The sequence below is a fragment of the Delphinapterus leucas genome, chromosome 3, assembly GCF_059928025.1.
Source record: "Delphinapterus leucas isolate spDelLeu-1000000601 "Yukka" chromosome 3, BTC_Dleu_Yukka2, whole genome shotgun sequence".
Lineage (NCBI taxonomy): Eukaryota > Metazoa > Chordata > Mammalia > Artiodactyla > Monodontidae > Delphinapterus > Delphinapterus leucas.
The window spans coordinates 52873761-52895159 of record NC_143131.1 but is presented as its reverse complement, the minus strand read 5'-3'; the positions used below and the strand labels follow the sequence as shown (position 1 = coordinate 52895159).

Sequence of the window (21399 nt, the reverse complement as noted above, 5' to 3'; positions counted from 1 at the left end):
ACTTGTCACTGTTTGCAGATGACATTGTACTATACATAGAGAATCCTAAAGATGCCACCAGGAAACTACTAGAGCTAATTGAAGTTGCAGGATACAAAATTAATGCACAGAAACCTGTTGCATTCCTATACACTAATGATGAAAAATCTGAAAGAGAAATTGAGGAAACACTCCCATTTATCACTGCAACAAAAAGAATAAAATACCTAGGAATAAACCAACCTAGGGAGACAAAAGATCTGTATGCAGAAAACTATAAGACACTGATAGAAGAAATTAAAGGTGATAGAAACAGATGGAGAGATATACCATGTTCTTGGATTGGAAGAATCAATATTGTGAAAATGTCTATACTACCCAAAGCAATCTACAGATTCAGTGCAATCCCTATCAAATTACCAATGGCATTTTTTACAGAACTAGAACAAAAAAATCTTAAAATTTGTATGGAGACACAAAAGACCCTGAATAGCCAAAGCAATCTTGAAGAAAAAAAAAAAACTGAGCTGGAGGAATCAGACTCCCTGACATCAGACTATACTACAAAGCTACAGTAATCAAGACAGTATGGTACTGGCACAAAACCAGAAATAGAGATCAATGGAACAAGATAGAAAGCCCAGAGATAAACACAGGCACCTATGGTCAAATAATCTATGACAAAGGAGGCAAGGATATACAATGGAGAAAAGACAGTCTCTTCAATAAGTGGTGCTGGGAAAATTGGACAGCTACATGTAAAAGAATGAAATTAGAACACTTCTTAACACCATACAGAGAAATAAACTCAAAATGTATTAGAGGCCTAAATGTAAAACTGATCCCTATAAAACTCTTAAAGAAAAACATAGGAAGAATACTCTTTGACATAAATCACAGCAAGATCTTTTTTGATTCGCCTCCTAGAGGAATGGAAATAAAAACAAAAATAAACAAATGGGACCTAATAAAACTTAAAAGCTTTTGCAAAGCAAAGGAAGCTACCAACAAGACGAAAAGACAACCCTCAGAATGGAGAAAAATATTTGCAAACGAATCAATGGACAAAGGCTTAATATCCAAAATATATAAACAGCTCATGCAGCTCAGTATTAAAAAAACAAACAACCCAATCCAGAAATGGGCAGAAGACCTAAATAGATATTTCTCCAAAGAAGACATACAGATGGCCAAGAAGCACATGAAAAGCTGCTCAGCATCACTAATTATTAGAGAAATGCAAATCAAAACTACAATGAGGAATCACCTCACACCAGTTAGAATGGGCATCTTCAGAAAATCTACAAACAACAGATGCTGTAGAGGGTGTGGAGAAAAGGAAACCCTCTTGCACTGTTGGTGGGAATGTAAATTGATACAGCCACTCTGGAAAACAGTATGGATGTGCCTTTAAAAACTAAAAATAGAATTACCACATGACCCAGCAATCCCACTACTGGGCATATACCCAGAGAAAACCATAATTCAGAAAGACACATGCACCCCAATGTTCACTGCAGCACCATTTACAATAGCCAGGTCATGGAAGCAATCTAAATGCCCATCAACAGACGAATGGATAAAGAAGATGTGGTACATATATACAATGGAGTATTACTCAGCCATAAAAAGGAACAAAATTGGGTCATTTGTAGAGACGTGGATGGATCTAGAGACTGTCATATAGAGTGAAGTAAGTCAGAAAGAGAAAAACAAATATCGTATTTTGTTGCATATATGTGGAACCTAGAAAAATGGTACAGATGAACCAGTTTGCAGGGCAGAAATTGAGACACAGATGTAGAGAACAAATGTATGTAACACCAAGGGGGGAAAGAGGCCGGGGGGGGAGGTGGTGGGATGAATTGGGAGGTTGAGATTGGCATATATACGCTAATAATGTATAAAATGGATAACAAATAAGAACCTGCTGTATAAAAAAATAAATACAATAAAATTCAAAAATAAATTGTGGGGGCTTCCCTGGTGGCGCAGTGGTTGAGAGTCCGACTGCCGATGCAGGGGACACGGGTTCGTGCCCCGGTCTGGGAAGATCCCACATGCCGTGGAGCGGCTGGGCCCGTGAGCCATGGCCGCTGAGCTTGCGCGTCCGGAGCCTGTGCTCTGCAACGGGAGAGGCTGTAACAGTGAGAGGCCCACATAACGAAATAAATAAATAAATAAATAAATAAGTTGTGGTAAAATACATATAACATCATGTGCCATTTTAACCATTTTTAAGTATACAATTCAGTGGCATTAATTACATTCACAGTGTTGTACAACCATCGCCCCTATCTATTACAAAACTTTTTCATCACCCCAAATAGAAACTCTATAAACCTTAAGCAGTACCTCCCCACTCCTCCCTTCCCCCAGACCCTGGTAACCTCTCATCTACCTTCTATCTCTATGAATTTGGCCATTCTAGATATTTCATGTAAGTCAAATCATATAGTATTTGTCCTTTTGTGTCTGGCTTATTTCCCTTAGCATAATGTTTTTAAAGTTCATTCATGTTTTAGCATGTATCATAACTTTATTCCTCTTTATGGCTGAATGATATTTCATTGTATGGATACACCACGTTTTCTTTATCCATTCATCTATTGATAGACACTTGGGTTATTTTTACCTTTTGGCTATTGTGATTAATGGGCAATGAATTTTGTTGTATAAGTGTCTGTCTGAGTCCCCATTTTTGACTCTTTTGGGTATATATACCTAGGAGTGGAATGCTGGGTCATCTGTGTGCAGCTTCTTGAGGAGTTGCCAGACTGTTTTCCACAGCAGCTCCATCATTTTATATTCCCACCAGAAATGTACAAGAGTTCCAGTTTCTCCACATTCTTGCCAACACTTATTTTCCTTTCTCTTTTCTTTTTTAAAAATTGTAGCCATCTTAATAGATGTGAAGGGATATCTCATGGTTTTCATTTGCATTTCTCTAAAGACTAATGATGTTGGGTATCTTTTCATGGTCTTACTGGCCATTTGTATATCTTCTTTGGAGAAATGTCTATTCAGTTTCTTTGCCCATGTTTTAATTGAGTTGTCTTTTTCTTCTTGAGTTGCGGGAATTGTATATATACTAAATAGTTAACCCTATCAGATATATACGTTACAAATCTTTTCTTCCACTCTGTAGGTTGTTTTTTCACTTTCATAATAATTTCTTTGCACAGATGTTTTAAATTTTGATGAAATCCAACTTATCAGTTTTATCTTTTGTTACTTGTGCTGTTGGTGTTTTATATGTAAGAATCCATTGCTAACTCCAAGTTAAAGAAGATTTACCCCATACTTTCTTCTAGGAGTTTTATGGTTTTAGCTCTTATATTGTTGTGGTCTTTAATCCATTTTCAGTCAGTTTTTGCATACGATGTGAGGTGAGGAGTTCAACTTCATTCGTTTACATGTGGAAATCCTGTTGTCCCAGCACCATCTGCTGAAGAGACTGTTCTTTCCCCACTGAATAGACTTGACACTCTTGTCAAAAAGCAATTGGCTATATATGTATGGGTGTATTTCTGGACTCTAAGTTCTATTCCATTGGTCTATATGACTATCCTTATGACACTATCACCCTGTTTTGATTACTATAGCTTTGTGGTAAGTTTTGAAATCAGGAAATATGAGTCTTCCACCTTTATTCTTTTTCAGGATTGTTTTGGCTGTTCAGGGTCCCTTACATTTTTGTATGAATTTAAGGATTGGCTTTTCCATTTCTGAAAAAGCCAGGTTACTCTTTACAGTCAGCTACTAAAATGTTATAACTTGAAATGTCTCTACATATCTGTGGTCAAAATTTAAGTTTCTGGTCATCTAAGAATTTTCTGCTGAGGACCTCCCTGGTGGTGCAATGGTTAAGAATCCACCTGCCAATGCAGGGGACATGGGTTCGATCTCTGGTCCAGGAAGATCCCACATGCTGTGGGGCAACTAAGCCCATATGCCACAACTGCTGAGCCCGCGTGCCATAACTACTGAAGCCCGCGCACCTAGAGCCCGTGTTCTGCAACAAGAGAAGCCACTGCAATTAGAAGCCCACGTACCACCACAAAGAGTAGCCCCCAGCTCGCCTCAGCTAGAGAAAGCCTGCGCACGGCAACAAAGAACCAACGCAGCCAAAAATAATAAATAAATAATCAATAAACAAACATGGAGAGGATGTTGGCCCTGGGGGGTGGGAGCTGCTGGCAGGAGAACGTGGCTGAGGCGGGACCTGCTGGAAGTCACCATGTCCAGGCAGGTCCACAGCCTGTTTTGTTTTTTTCCTTTTTTAAAGAATTTTCTGCTCATTGTCTCCTGAGAGTCTATGTAGAAAAGAGGTCACAAGAACTATATTTTGGAATAATTTTCTAAGTTTGTTCACAAGCAACTTGTCTTATTATCAGTTTAGGGCCAGTTTCATTGAAGTAAGGCTAAAATGGGTGTGAGACAGACTGCTGCCAGTGTGGTTATTATGTATTTTGTTTATATGAGATATTTATTACAACATAAGGTGTTTGGATGCAAAGCTAGATTAAGTAAAGGAAAAATTGTATCATCAGGAGTTCTGATCAGAATGGCAAGCTGAAGCAACATAGAAAGTCCTCCTTTCTGCTCCAAAAACAGAGAGATACTGGAGAAAAATAGAGTAACAACAAAAATAAAAATAACCCAGGTGAAAAAGGGAAATCCCCAGGTGTTGGAAAGGAAAAGGAGCTCAAAGCCAGAGCAGGGAATGATAGCTGGAAACAATGAGGTCCACGGGCCTACTGGGTAGACATTTATGGGATACGGAGTGAAGCTTTAGACCCCTGTGGAATGGCAGCATGGCCAGAGTGGAGGCTCTTGTTTAGAGCCAGATTGCTCAAAAAAACAGTGAAGCAGGAATTAGAAAAATTCCATTTACTGTCTAGGGAAAGTGATGAGAAAGTTTACTGTGTTTAAGTTCCTATAAAATAATAATTAGAAGAAAAGGAATAATCGAGAATTGGTAACCTGAACTTATACCTTGTGTAGGTATGAGGAGTGAATTTATACTGCCCCCAGTGAGGCAGGTACTCTTTGTTGAAGCTAAGAAATTAACATAAAAAATTGGTCAGGTATCAAAGTAAATTTAAAAAGTCCAGCTACATGTCATTATTAGTGAAACTACTTAGAAAACTAAAAACTGCATAGAAAATTTTAAAATAAAGGGATGGGGAAAAAAGAGCATATAGATATTAGGTTGAATATTGTTGATAATCAGCTGTTTTACTCACAAAAGTTGCAACTTCATGTGATTCAACTAATAATAACGGAGAAATTGACAAATCTATAGTGATAAAGGTACTTAAAATTATACTATCAGAAGTTATTACAGAAAAAAGTAAGATGGAGATTTGAACAACAAAATAGACGTCAACAAATAGTGATGTATATTCTTTTAAAATACGCATCAAGTTTTCCCCTAAATTTACTACATGATAGGCCATAAAAGAAATCTCAGCAAATACTAAAAAACTGATGTCATACAGACTCCACTCTCTGAAAACAGTGTAATAAATTTAGAAATCAACAAAAGCATAGTCTGAAAGCTCCATATGTTTGGAAACTGAAAAGAACACTTATGAATGATTCATTTGAAAGAAATCACAATAGAGAAAACTTGGTTCCAGCAGTATGGCAGACTGGACCCTTTTGTAAACAACTAAGAAACTTGTATAAAATATGCAATACATATTAGCTAGATTAGTGTGCTAGAAGAAAATAAAGAATTAAAGAATACTTAGAGGCCAGCAACCAAAGGAAAGCAGAACCTCTAGGAGGTAAGTCTTGAGGGTATTTGCTGAACCCAAGGTTCTTGAACTTCTATCATCATGTATTGGCAGGGTGCAGGGAATAAAGGCAAGGTTCAGGGCCCCACCCAAGATTGGTACCCTACTAGGAGATGCTCTTGTATAAATCTAGGTCTTCCAAAAGGCTTCACCCTTAATTAAGAGAACTAGAAATAAATCCTAGTACAGAGTTGTAGTGAATCATTAGTGGGTTGTGAAATCAATTATGTAGTTTCTATCAGCATTGATTCTTTTTGAATATCACATGTCATAATGCTTCATGTAATTTTGTTTTAATTTTTGTGGGTTAGTGTGTATATGTATATGAATGTATATATGAATATACTTGGTTGCATTGTTACTTTTTACCATCGGTCAGCCCTAGTCAAAAGAATTCAAAAGCTACTGCCTTAGAGAAGCTGTGCCATGTGTGCACAGAGAGACGTGTATAGCTACACATTTCCGCATTATTTATAATAGCAAAATACTAGAAGCAACCTAAGATCCTATCAGTAGTAGAAAGGATAAATATATTTTTATATAATGGGACATTATTCATCAGATAAAAGGAGATAATTATATCTACTTATGTTAACATAGATAAATCACATAATTATATCTATTTATGTTAACATAGGTAAATCACAAAACATAATACTGAATGACAGAAACAAGTTACAGAATGATAGGTAAGTATAATTGAGTTTATGTTAAAAAATAATAAAAATACAATACGCTATTTTGAAAAGATAAGACACCAACTTCAGTATACCAACTTCTGAAGAGAGAATGGAATGGGATTGGGGCAGGGTTCCAAGGGATGGTGCAAGCCCTCCAACTTTGTGTATGTATATGTGCACACACACATGCAGTTTTTCACTTTAAAAAAAAATTAAGTGAATAAAACAAAATGTTAACATGTGGGTGATAAGCACTTAGGTATTATTAGTGATTTTATCTCCTGTACTTTTTTGGCGTTTGTATTCAATAATATTTGATTTTTTAATTGCATCATGCAATAAGTAGATAACTGTTGTAGTTTTTTTTTAATTAATTTATTTTTGGCTGCATTGTGTCTTCGTTGCTGCGCGCGGGCTTTCTCTAGTTGCAGTGAGCGGGGGCTACTGTTCATTGCTGTGCACGGGGATGTCATTGCAGTGGCTTCTCTTGTTGCAGAGCACAGGCTCTAAAGCACGTGGGCTTCAGTAGTTGTGGCTCGTGGGCTCTAGAGTGTGGGCTCAGTAGTTGTGGTGCACGGACTTAGTTGCTCTGTGGCATGTGGGATCTTCCCGGACCAGGGCTCGAACCTGTGTCCCGTGCATTGGCAGGCGGATTCTTAACCACTGCACCACCAGGGAAGCCCTGTTGTAGTTTTCTTATAGGGAGAATCTTTAAGGACTGAATGATGTCAGAATTAGAATCTTAGGTGTTCTTTTGAAGAACATGTTCAATTATGTTATTATGGCACCTTTAATTAGGTGACAGCTGTGTAATTGCATGAGTATAGTAGTCAAGCTGAGAAGCAAAAAGGTATATGGGAAAGGAATAAGACATAAAATCCAACGTTGAAAATATTTTCTTTAGTACATAGTAAGTACATTAATTCAATATCCTGAAATCCATAAGAAGTAACCAAAAAGCATGTTTATTGAATTAGAAGCCCTGTTAAAGAAAAGAAAAGGTTTTCTGAATGTTTCATTCAGGTAAAGCAAACTACCACCCACTGAATAAAAGTTAAAACTAAACATTATATTACTAAAATTGTAACTTGTTGCTTAGTGAACAAACACAGCAAAAAATATAATGTAATAGTTTTGTCATTCATATTTTTTGTTTGTTTTACTTAGCTGGTCACCTGACTTTTGAATGCCGCAATTTTCTCCGAGTAGACCCCAAAAGGGACATAGTTTTGGATGTCAGCAGCACAAGTAGTGAAGAGAGTGATGAAGAGAATGAAGAACTGAATAAACTGCAAGCATTACAAGAAAAAAGTAAGCAATACTTTTTTTTCCCCCTCCATCCTTTAAAAATGTTTCTAAATGTTCTACTATATTATGTCATGTTTATCCATTCTATTATATTTGTCATTAAGATATCTTTTGCCTCTTATGTAAGAAGTACTGCATAGGTAAGGAAATTGTAAGTACTTTGCCCAAAGTCAAACAGTTGGTCAGTGATAGAACCAACAGGCAAGTCTATTTCTGATTCCGCAACACAGGTTTTATTGTGTTTTGTTTTTTTTTTTGTTTTTCCATCTCACTGTAATGTATCACGTGGTACAAAGAGTCTGATTTAAGATTTGGTTTCTATTCCTATTTGGCTACTTCTTAGTATGTGACTTTTAGCAAATCACTTAACTGCTCTGAACTTCAGTTTCCTTGTGGGATAACACAAAGGATTGGATTGTCAAATCACACTCATTCATATCAGAGATCTTAGCAGTGTCAAGCTTTACTGATACCATTGACCCTTGAACAACATGGGTTTGAACTGCATGGGTCCACTTTTATGCAGATTTTTTTCAGTAATACATACTGTAGTACTATATAAGCTGCGGTTGGTGGAATCCACAGATGTAGAACCATGGATATGGAGAAACCGCATATATGGAGGGCAACTATAAGTTACACTTGGACTTTGGACAGCACAGAGGGGCAACATCCCTAACCCCTGCGTTGTTCAAGGGTCAACTGTAATTTCAAGTATACGAGTGATCACGAGGCATAGGCAAAGCAGCAAGAGTTTCAGGACTACAGTACAATCTCCCAGGTACCCACTCTAGCCAAGGTTAACATAAATGGTTTCTATATTACTTACATGAAAGAAAGTCATTTTGGTCATGAAGCATCTCAATTTTATGCCCATAGTTACATTTTCCAGGGATTATGGATTTGTGCCCCATAAATCCCTAGATTCCAGGATTATTTGCCATAAACAATCTTAGACATCCTGCTATAAGCAGTTTATAAATAGGGATTCTCTTGTCAACAGCTTGATCATGGACTTCTAGCTTTCAGAACAGTGAGGAAATAAATTTCTGTTATTTAAGCCACACCCCTCCTCCCCCCACAAAAAAGGATTCTCTGGCTAGCAAATAATTTATTTCCAGGAAGTCTGTCATTAGCATGTTGATGAAGAGATTTGACCAAGTTACCTTCTTTCTTTCCTGGGACATTCTCCTTTCCCCTCAAAAAGAGAACAGATTTCAGACCACTGTTTAACCATTTGTTTCCCATCTTGTGTATAAAATAACCTATCCTTGCAATGGGGTTTTTAGGGATAAAATGTGATGCTGTATGTGAAAATATTTTGTAAACTACAAAATGTTATATGGTAGTTGTCACACAGAAGCAAAATGAAACTTATTTGTATATGGGTTTAGCCATGGTATGAGAGAGATACAAAAAAGGTTAAACTTATTCTAGATCATCAGAGAACAATAAATGCTTAAAAAAATTTTAACCTTTCCATATTATATCCAGTGAAGGTAAGTGAAAAAGTCAAATGCCAGGGTACTAGGACAAGCTGAGAAGGCAGAAGAGGGATAGTGTTCCAAAGAAAGCAAACAAGAGTAACAGTAAATATGAGTATATACAGCTTAAGGGTAAAGATAGCTGCTTGAATATAAATGTTTACTTTTGGGACTTCCCTGGCAGTCCAGTGGTTAAGAATCTGTGCTTCCACTACAGGGGGCATGGGTTCAATCCCTGGTTGTGGAACTAATATCCCACATGCAGCAGGATCTTTATATGTAAATAAAGGTATATATTTACTTCTGCTCCCTACTGAAACAACACTAAAATAGTAGTACAAGAAATTTTTAAGGACATAAACTCACAAGGACAAACAAAATAAGAGTCAAAAAATTTTGCTGAAAAGCAGATGGGTTAGTGATAATGGACTGAACACTTTAAGAGAGCTCAACCCTTTAACAGTGGGGAAAGCTGAGAAGTAACCTGATTATACACCGTAAAACCCCCTAAAGTCTTGATAACGAGTATCCTTGAGTATTTCTGGAATTGAGAATATTTGTAAGACTAAAAACAGGGATTGGTTAAAAGCCTGAAGTAGTTAGATGTTCTGTTCCCTTTCCCTACTCTGTGAAGCCCTGTTGCCTCAGCAGACTGCCACAGGTCTATTTTCTAGACAGGTAAGGCAAACAGTCTTTAAACTGGGCCACACCAAACACAAATGAAAATAGTTAAATTAAAGGTTAGATACAGAATGGTGAGAGCCTTCTAGCCATCTTCACCTATTTGGTTCCCAGACATATATCACCCAGGCAGAAGATTTGAAGATACATCTCTGGGAAATCTGACCAGTCTAAGAAGAATGAAATAAGGATACTGAAATTAGGGATTCTTCAAAGGCAAGGCCTCACCACATTATCAGTGAAGTCCAGATTTCCAAGCTTTGCTTGCTAAAAGCTGCCAGTCAGCTTTTTAGACAATGAGGAGCACTAAATTTCTGAGGAAAGGGTCTCACATGAAATATAGATACCAAAACAGAAAAAATCAACTTGAAAAATATGAGTCTGTATAGGGAGAAAACAGAAATCATTAATATTTAGTTTCATAGAAAGATAAGATACACCATGCATGAAACATGAATAAGGTACTATAAAGAAGAACAAAAGCAACGAAAGAGCTTTTGAAAATTAAAAAAGAAGCAGACATGGAAAACTTGATAGAGTTGGAAGATAAAGTTGAAGAAAAATAAGAAGAGCAAAAAGGGAGAAAAAAGATAGAACAATTGAAGGGTCATTCTAGGAAATACTTCATTCAAATGAGTCCCAGAAAAAGAAAAGAGAAAATTTTTTTAAGAACTGAAGAATTAGTTTCCAGATGAAAAGGTTCAACAAGTACCAGACACAGTGGTAAAAGCAGACCCACACAAAGGCACACCATTATGAAACATCATATCATAGGAAACAAAAAGATATAATCCAGACTTCCAGAGTTGAGGATAAAACAGGACACAGGTGAAGGATCAGGAGTCAGAATAGTTTTGTACTTCTCTAAGGCAATACTGGAAGCTAGTAGAATATGGATAATGCTTTCAAATTTTTGAAAGAAAATTATATCCAAATTAGAATGATATACCCAACCAAATTATCAACCAAGTGTGAAAGTAGAATAAAGACATTGTCAGACATTCAAAGTCTCAGAAAACAATTTGCCTCTCACTTACCCTTTCTTAGAAAAGCCCTGGAATAAGTGTTCTACCAAAGTACGGGAATAGACTGAAAAAAGGAAGACAAGGAGTGTAGGAAATAGAAAAGATAAGAAGGGAAATTTGTAACATGCTAGTAAAGAGAGAGCCCAGAAAGACAGCTGCGCCAGAATAGAGAGCAGTCCAGCCACATAGGAACACAACAAAAGATACTAGGACAGAAAGCCTAAAACTCTTAATTCCACAAGGACACTTTCTACCCCATTCATCTATACTGCTGTTTTTTTTTTTAATAGATGCATAAAACTTTAGAATTAGGAAGAATCTTTAGAACAAATAGTTTAAAAACCAGTTTTGTAGAAAAAGAAAATGAGAACAAGTGACTTTCCAAAGTCAATAGCTGGTCACAGTAGAGCCAGCACCGTGATCCAGGTTTCTTTCCTACTAGTCCTGTACCATTTTCATTACAATGTGCTGCTCTCCTACCTTAGAGATCATCCAGTCTATTGGTTCTTGACCTTTTTTTCCTTATTACATCAATCTTGAAGGATAAAGTACACTCCCACCATGAATAGTGGTTTATTCTAGAGGTGATTTTCAATCAGAAGACCTGGGACAGATCTGCTCTGGGAGAAAGGGGAGGGAGTTAACATATAATAACCCCCAGGACAGGAAATAGTTGGTGAAGCTTCCTTATTAGCATCAGCTTTCCCCTAACCTCACATTGAGAATGGCTTCCATAATCTAGCTTTTCTCCCTTTTTCTTCCTTAAAAGGTATGCTTGACCATAGTCACTTAAAGGCTCAGAATTTGTGTTCCATCTCATGACTTCCACCCAGGACAGTGTTCATTCCAGTATGTCAACCAACTTGTCCTATTTAACATTTATAGAACACCTCACTCAACAACAGCAGAATGCACAGTTTTTCTTTTTTTCTCAGTGCACACAGAACATCTACCAAGATAGACTTTATTCTGTGCTATAAAACAAGTCTCAATAAATTTGAGTGTTCAAGTCATGCAAAGTATCTTCTCTAGCCACAAGGAAATTAAATTAGAAATTGATAACAGGTAGCTTCTTGGAAAATTCCCAAGTAATTGTAGCCTAACACACTTCTAAATGTCCCATTGGGTCAAAGAAAAAAAAAGAGCCAAAGGAAATTAGAAAGTACTTTTCAACTGTATGAAAATAAAAATACAACATAACATTTATGAGATGTCCCTAAAGCAGCCCTTAGAGGCAAATTTATGGCACTCCATGCCTGTATTAGAAGAGAAGAAATATCTCAAATTTATGACTTCAACTTCTACCTTAAACTCGAAAAAGAAGAGCAAATGAAACCTGAATTAAGCAGAAGAAAGGGCATAATAAAGATCAGAGGTGAAATTAGTGAAATGGAAAATAGAGAAACAATAGAGAAAAATGAGTGAAACCAAGAGCTGGTTCTTTGAGAAGATCTATAAAAGTGAAAATTCACTATCCAAACTGATTGGGTTAAAAAAAAAAGTCATAAATTACCAGTATCAGAAATGAATGAAGTAACAACACTACAGATTACACAGATGCTAAAATAGAATATTATGAATAATCTTATGCCAATAAATCGGACAACTTGGATAAACTGGACAAATTACTTGAAAGATACAAACTACCAAAACTCTTTCAAGAAGAAATAGGTCAACTGAGTGGTCTGCATCTATTACAGAAGTTAAATGTTTTAAAACTTTCAGTGAAGAAAACACCATGGCTGAATGGCTTCTCATGAATTCTGCCAAACGTTTAAAGGAGAAGTAATACCACTTCTACATAAAATCTTTTAAAAATTAAAGAGGGGATACTTTCCAACTCAACTTATAAGACCAGCATTACCCTAATAACAAAACCAGATAAAGAGGGGCTTCCCTGGTGGCACAGTGGTTAAGAATCCGCCTGCCAATGCAGGGGACACGGGTTCGAGCCCTGCCCGGGGAAGATCCCACATGCCGTGGAGCAGCTAAGCCCATGCACTACAACTGCTGAGCCCACGTGCCACAACTACTGAAGCCTGCGCGCCTAGAGCCTGTGCTCTGCAACAAGAGAAGTCACTGCAATGAGAAGCCCGTGCACCGCAACGAAGAGTAGCCCCCACTCGCCACAACCAGAGAAAGCCCGCGCACAGCAACGAAGAGCCAACTCAGTCAAAAAAATTTTTTTTAATTTTAAATTAAAAAAAAAAAGATAAAGACATTACAAGGAAAGCAGAGACTCTCAAAAGAGAATTTTAAGCAATTCTAAGCAATTATAAAATGTTAGTAAGTCAAATCCAACAATATATAAAAAGGATAATATATTATGACCAAGTGGAACTTATTGCAGGAATACAATATTTGTTTTACATTCAAAAGTCATTGTAATTTGCTATTTTTAACAGACCAAAGAAGAAAATCTGTAGTATTTTAAGAAAACCAATATTTTAAGAAAAATTATTTGAGGAAGTCCATCTTCCATTTCTTATAAAAATTTTCAGTACACTAGGAAAAGAAGGAAGCTTCATCAGCCTGATAAGTGATGTCCATAAAAAACAGAAAGATTACACTATACTTAACGGTAAAAGACTGAATGTTTCCGTAACATAAGGAACAAATCAAAGATGTCCATTCCTACCACTTATTTTCAACATTGTAGTGGGGATTCTAGTCATGTAATAAGGCAAGAAAAAGAAATTAAAGTCATCCAGATTAGAAAAGGAAGAGTAAAAACTGTCTTTTTTGCAGATGACTTGATCATCTATGTAGAAAGCCTAAAAGAAAAGTTCTAAAACGAATAACTACGTTTAGCCAAGTTGTAGGATGCAAGATCAATCAATGGGCAAAAAAATCAATGTATTTCTGCATGCTGGCAGTGAAAAATCAGAAATTGAAATTTTAAAAATACCTATTATAATAGCATTAAAAGTATGAAATACTTAAGGATAAATCTGACAAAAGATGTGCAAGACTGAAACATACAAAACATTGATGAGGGATATTAAAGAAATGAATAAATCAAGATATACCATATTCATGGACTACAAGATTCAATCTTTTTAAAAGTTAGTTCTCTTTGACATAAATTGTAGCAGTATCCTTCTGGATCTGCCTCTTATAGTAATGAAAATGACAACAAACATAAACAAGTGGGACCTAACTAAACTTAAAAGCTTTTTCACAGCAAAGGAAACCATAAACAAAATGACAATCAACCCACAGAATGGGAGAAAATATTTGCAAACGAAGCGACTAACAAAGGATTACTCTCCAAAATATACTAACAGCTCATGCAGCTCAATATCAAAAAAAAAACCCAGTCAAAAAATGGTCGGAAGATCTAAATAGACATTTCTCCAAAGAAGTCATACAGGTGGCCAACATGCACATGAAAAGATGCTCAACATCACTAATTTTTAGAGAAATGCAAATCAAAACTACAATGAGGTATCATCTCACACTAGTCAGAATGGCCATCATCAAAAAGCCTACAAACAATAAATGCTGGAGAGGGTGTGGAGAACAGGGAACGCTCCTACACTGTTGGTGGGAATGTAAATTGGTACAGCCACTATGGAGAATAGTATGGAGGTTCCTTAAAAAACTAAAACTAGAGCTACTACATGATCCAGCAGTCCCACTCCTGGGCATATATCCAGAAAAAAAACAATTTGAAAAGATACATGCACCCCAGTGTTCACTGCAGCACTATTTACAATAGCTGAGACATGGAAACAGCCTAAATGTTCATTGACAGTGGAATGGATAAAGAAGGTGTGGTACATATATACAGTGGAATGTAACTCTGCCATAAAAAAGAATGAAATAATGCCATTTGCAGCGACATGGATGGACCTAGAGATTATCATACTAAGTGAAATAAGTTAAACAAAGAAAAATGTATATCACTTATATGTGGAATCTAAAAAGATGATACAGGTGAACTTATTTACAAAACAGAAACAGACTCACAGACTTGGAAAACATACTTACGGTTACCAAAGGGGAAAGGTGGGTGGGAGATAAATTAGGAGTTTGGGACTAACATATACACACGACTGTATATTAAAATAAATATTCAGCAAGGACCTACTGTATACCACAGGGAACTCAGTATTCTGTAATAACCTATATGGGAAAAGAATCTGAAAAAGAATGGCTATATATAACTGAACCACTTTGCTGTACACCTGAAACTAACACAACATTGTAAATCAATATAAAATAAAAATTAAATTTAAAAAATAAATTAATTAAAATGTCAGTTCTCTCTAACTTGATTTATAGATTCAAACTAATTACAATCAAATTCAAGCAGGCTGTTTTAGACACTGACAAGTCAATTCTAAAGTTCTTGCGGAAATGTAAAGAACCTAGAATAGCCAAAATACTTTGAAAAAGAGCTAAAGTTGGTAAGATTAACACAGCCTACTTTCAGAACTTTCTGTAAAGCTACAAGTAATCCCAACAATGTGCTATTGATATAAAAGTTGATTAGTATAAGTGAATAGCACCATACATATATGGCCAATTCATTTTTTTTAACTTTTTATTTTGAGATAATTGTAGATTCATATGCAGCTGTAAGAAATAATACAGAGAATTCCTTGTACCCTTTACCCAGTTTCCCTCATCTTCCAAAATTGTATTACAGTATCACAGCCAGGACATTGATTTTGATACAATCAATATACACAATATTTCTAACACTACAAGGATCACTCATATTGCCCTTCTATAGCCATACCTTTCCTCTTGTCCTTACTTAATCTCTGGCAACCAAAATTTTGCTATTTCTCTAATACTGTAATTTCAAAAATGTTTTATAAATGAAACCATACTTTTCCAGATTGCATTTTTTTCACTAGCTATAATTCTCTGGAGATTCACTCAGGTTGCTATATTTATAAATAGTTTGTTCCTTTTTATTATTGAACAGTAGTCTATTATATGGATACCACAGTTTAAGCATTCACCCATTTAAGGACATCTGAGTTGTTTCCAGTTTGGGGCTATTACAAATAAAGCTCCTATCAACAGGATTTGGATAAACATAAATCTTTATTTCTATTAGATAATTATCCAAGAGTACAGTTGCTGGGTTTTATGGTATTTGCATGTTTAGTTTCTTAATAAACTGCCAAGCTGTTTTCCACAGTGGCTATACTATTTTACATCCATACCAAAACATGTATGAGTGACCCCATTTCTCTGTATCCTCACCAGCATTTGATTTTGTCAGTTTTTAAATATCTTAGCTTTTTGATGATGTACAATTACATCTGAATGTAGTTTTAATTTATATTTCCCTGATGGCTAATAATGTTAAACATTATTTCATAGTACTGAATGTTGAGTTCTTTACATATTCTAGATACTAGTGCTTTTTTTTTTTTTACGTCTTTATTGGAGTATAATTGCTTCACAATGGTGTGTCAGTTTCTGCCCTACAACAAAGTGAATCAGTTATACATATGTTCCCATATCTCTTCCCTCTTGCATCTCCCTCCCTCCCACCGTCCCTATCCCACCCCTCCAGGTGGTCACAAAGCACCGAGCTGATCACCATGTGCTATGCAGCTGCTCCCCACTAGCTATCTGTTCTACATTTGGTAGTGCATACATGTCCATGCCACTCGCTCACCCCGTCACTGCTTACCCTTCCCCCTCCCCATATCCTCAAGTCCATTCTCTAGTAGGTCTGTGTCTTTATTCCTGTCTTACCCTTAGGTTCTCTGACATTTTTTTTTCTTAAATTCCATATATATGTGTTAGCATACGCTATTTGTCTTTCTCTTTCTGACTTACTTCACTTTGTATGACAGACTCTAGGTCCATGCACCTCATTACAAATAGCTCAATTTCGTTTCTTTTAATGGCTGAGTATTATTCCATGGTATATATCTGCCACATCTTCTTTATCCATTCATCCAATGATGGACACTTAAGTTGTTTCCATCTCCAGGCTATTGTAAACAGAGCTGCAATGAACATTTTTGTACATGACTCTTTTTGAATTATGGTTTTCTCAGGGTATATGCACAGTAGTGGGATTGCTGGGTCATATGGTAGTTCTATTTGTACTTTTTTAAGGAACCTCCATAATTTTCTCCATAGTGGCTGTACCAATTCACATTCCCACCAGCAGTGCAAGAGTGTTCCCTTTTCTCCACACCCTCTCCAGCATTTATTGCTTCTAGATATTTTGATGTTGGCCATTCTGACTGGTGTGAGATGATATCTCATTGTAGTTTTGATTTGCATTTCTCCAATGATTAATGACGTCGAGCATTCTTTCATGTGTTTGTTGGCAGTCTGTATATCTTCTTTGGAGAAATATCTATTTAGGTCTTCTGCCCATTTTTGGATTGGGTTGTTTGTTTTTTTGACACTGAGCTGCATGAGTTGCTTGCAAAGCTTGGAGATTAATCCTTTGTCAGTTGCTTCATTTGCAAATATTTTCTCCCATTCTGAGGGTTGTCTTTTGGCCTTGTTTATGGTTTCCTTTGCTGTGCAAAAGCTTTGAAGTTTCATTACGTCCCATTTGATTATTTTTGTTTTTATTTCCATTTCTCTAGGAGGTGGGTCAAAAAGGATCTTGCTGTGATTTATGTCATAGATGTTCTGCCTATATTTTCCTCTAAGAGTCTGATAGTTTCTGGCCTTACATTTAGGTCTTTAATCCATTTTGAGTTTATTTTTGTGTATGGTGTTAGGGAGTGTTCTAATTGCATTCTTTTACATGTAGCTCTCCAGTTTTCCCAGCACCACTTATTGAAGAGGCTGTCATTTCTCCACTGTACATTCCTGCCTCCTTTATCAAAGATATGGTGACCATGTGGGCGTGGGTTTATCTCTGGGCTTTCTATCCTGTTCCATTGATCTATATATCTGTTTTTGTGCCAGTACCATATTGTCTTGATTACTGTAGGTTTGTAGTATAGTCTGAAGTCAGGGAGCCTGATTCCTCCAGCTCCATTTTTTGTTCTCAAGGTTGCTTTGGCTATTCGGGGTCTTTTGTGTTTCCATACAAATTGTGAGCATTTTTGTCCTAGTTCTGTGAAAAATGCCAGTGGTAGTTGATAGGGATTGCATTGAATCTGTAGATTGCTTTGGGTAGTAGAGTCATTTTCACAATGTTGATTGTACCAATCCAAAAACATGGTGTATCTCTCCATCTATTTGTATCATCTTTAATTTTTTTCATCACTCTCCTATAATTTTCTGCATACAGGTCTTTTGTCTCCTTAGTTAGATTTATTCCTAGATATTTTATTCTTTTTTTTGCAATGGTAAATGGGAGTGTTTTCTTGATTTCACTTTCAGATTTTTCATCATTAGTGTATAGGAATGCCAGAGATTTCTGTGCATTAATTTTGTATCCTGCTACCTTACCAAATTCATTGATTAGCTCTAGTAGTTTTCTGGTAGCATCTTTAGGATTCTCTATGTATAGTATCATGTCATCTGCAAACCGTGACAGCTTTACTTCTTCTTTTCCAATTTGGATTCCTTTTATTTCCTTTTCTTCTCTGATTGCTGTGACTAAAACTTCCAAAACTATGTTGAATAAGAGTGGTGAGAGTGGGCAACCTTGTCTTGTTCCGGATCTTAGTGGAAATGCTTTCAGTTTTTCACCATTGAGGACAATGTTGGCTGTGGGTTTGTCATATATGGCCTTTATTATGTTGAGGAAAGTTCCCTCTGTGCCTACTTTCTGCAGGGTTTTTATCATAAATGGGTGTTGAATTTTGTCGAAAGCTTTCTCTGCATCTATTGAGATGATCATATGGTTTTTCTTCTTCAATTTGTTAATATGGTGTATCACGTTGATGGATTTACGTATATTGAAGAATTCTTGCATTCATGGAATAAACCCCACTTGATCATGGTGTATGATCCTTTTAATGTGCTGTTGGATTCTGTTTGCTAGTATTCTGTTGAGGATTTTTGCATCTATGTTAATCAATGATATTGGCCTGTAGTTTTCTCTCCTTGTGACATCCTTGTCTGGTTTTGGTATCAGGGTGATGGTGGCCTCGTAGAATGAGTTTGGGAGTGTTCCTCCCTCTGCTATATTTTGGAAGAGTTTGAGAAGGATAGGTGTTAGCTGTTCTCTAAATGTTTGATAGAATTCACCTGTGAAGCCATCTGGTCCTGGGCTTTTGTTTCTTGGAAGATTTTTAATCACACTTTCAATTTCAGTGCTTGTCATTGGTCTTTTCATATTTTCTATTTCTTCCTGATTCAGTCTTGGCAGGTTGTGCATTTCTAAGAATTGTCCATTTTTTCCAGGTTGTCCATTTTATTGGCATAGAGTTGCTTGTAGTAATCTCTCATGATCTTTTGTATTTCTGCAGTGTCAGTTGTTACTTCTCCTTTTTCATTTCTAATTCTATTGATTTGAGTCTTCTCCCTTTTTTTCTTGATGAGTCTGGCTAATGGTTTATCAATTTTGTTTATCTTCTCAAAGAACCAGCTTTTAGTTTTATTGATCTTTGCTATCATTTCCTTCATTTCTTTTTCATTTATTTCTGATCTGATATTTATGATTTCTTTCCTTCTGCTAACTTTGGGGTTTTTTTGTTCTTCTTTCTCTAATTGCTTTAGGTGCAAGGTTAGGTTGTTGATTCGAGATGTTTCCTGTTTCTTAAGGTATGATTGTACCACTATAAACTTCCCTCTTAGAACTGCTTTTGCTGCATCCCATAGGTTTTGGGTCGTCGTGTCTCCATTGTCATTTGTTTCTAGGTATCTTTTGATTCCCTCCTTGATTTCTTCAGTGATCACTTCGTTATTAAGTAGTGTATTGTTTAGCCTCCATGTGTTTGTATTTTTTACAGATCTTTTCCTGTAATTGATATCTAGTCTCATAGCGTTGTGGTCGGAACAGATACTTAATACAATTTCAGTTTTCTTAAATTTACCAAGACTTGATTTGTGAACCAAGATATGATCTATCCTGGAGAATGTTTCATGAGCACTTGAGAAAAATGTGTATTCTGTTGTTTTTGGATGGAATGTCCTATAAATATCAATTAAGTCCGTCTTGTTTAATGTATCATTTAAAGCTTGTGTTTCCTTATTTATTTTCATTTTGGATGATCTGTCCACTGGTGAAAGTGGGGTGTTAAAGTCCCCTACTATGAATGTGTTACTGTCGATTTCCCCTTTTATGGCTGTTAGTATTTGCCTTATGTATTGAGGTGCTCCTATGTTGGGAGCATAAATATTTACAATTGTTATATCTTCTTCTTGGATTGATCCCTTGATCATTATGTAGTGTCCTTCTTTGTCTCTTGTAATAGTCTTTATTTTAAAGTCTATTTTGTCTGATATGAGAATTGCTACTCCAGCTTTCTTTTGGTTTCCATTTGCATGGAATATCTTTTTCCATCCCCTTACTTTCAGTCTGTATGTGTCTCTAGGTCTGAAGTGGGTCTCTTGTAGACAGCATATATATATGGGTCTTGTTTTTGTATCCATTCAGCCAATCTGTGTCTTTTGGAGGGAGCATTTAGTCCATTTACATTTAAGGTAATTATCGATATGTATGTTCCTATTCCCATTTTCTATATTGTTTTGGGTTCGTGATTGTAGGTCTTTTCCTTCTCTTGTGTTTCTTGCCTAGAGAAGTTCCTTTAGCATTTGTTGTAAAGCTGGTTTGGTGGTGCTGAACTGTCTCAGCTTTTGCTTGTCTGTAAAGGTTTTATTTTCTCCATCAAATCTGAATGAGATCCTTGCTGGGTAGAGTAATCTTGGTTGCAGGTTTTTCTCCTTCATCACTTTAAATATGTCCTGCCACTCCCTTCTGGCTTGCAGAGTTTCTGCTGAAAGATCAGTTGTTAACCTTGTGGGGATTCCCTTGTGTGTTATTTGTTGTTTTTCCCTTGCTGCTTTTAATATGTTTTCTTTGTATTTAGTTTTTGACAGTTTCATTAATATGTGTCTTGGCGTGTTTCTCCTTGGATTTATCCTGTATGGGACTCTCTGTGCTTCCTGGACTTGATTAACTATTTCCTTTCCCATATTAGGGAAGTTTTCAACTATAATCTCTTCAAATATTTTTTCAGTCCCTTTCTTTTTCTCTTCTTCTTCTGGAACCCCTATAATTCGAATGTTGGTGCGTTTAATGTTGTCCCAGAGGTTTCTGAGACTGTTCTCAGTTCTTTTCATACTTTTTTCTTTATTTTGCTCTGAAGTAGTTATTTCCACTATTTTATCTTCCAGGTCACTTATCCGTTCTCCTGCCTCAGTTATTCTGCTATTGATCCCATTTAGAGTATTTTTAATTTCATTTGTTGCGTTGTTCATCGTTGCTTGTTTCATCTTTAGTTCTTCTAGGTCCTTGTTAAATGTTTCTTGCATTTTGTCTATTCTATTTCCAAGATTTTGGATCATCCTTACTATCATTATTCTGAATTCTTTTTCAGGTAGA

At 36.2% G+C, this 21399-nt stretch overlaps 1 protein-coding gene across 3 annotated transcripts in view; it reads left to right on the top strand.

The window, feature by feature from the left end:
• SREK1IP1 (SREK1 interacting protein 1) overlaps positions 1-21399 on the top strand; it is an 84483-nt gene that overhangs the window by 20984 nt on the left and 42100 nt on the right. For all 3 annotated transcript variants that reach the window (XM_022596611.3, XM_022596591.3, XM_022596600.2), the window contains one exon: positions 7631-7774. In XM_022596611.3, the coding sequence (XP_022452319.1) occupies positions 7631-7774 (144 nt within the window). The remainder of the gene's footprint in view (positions 1-7630; positions 7775-21399) is intronic.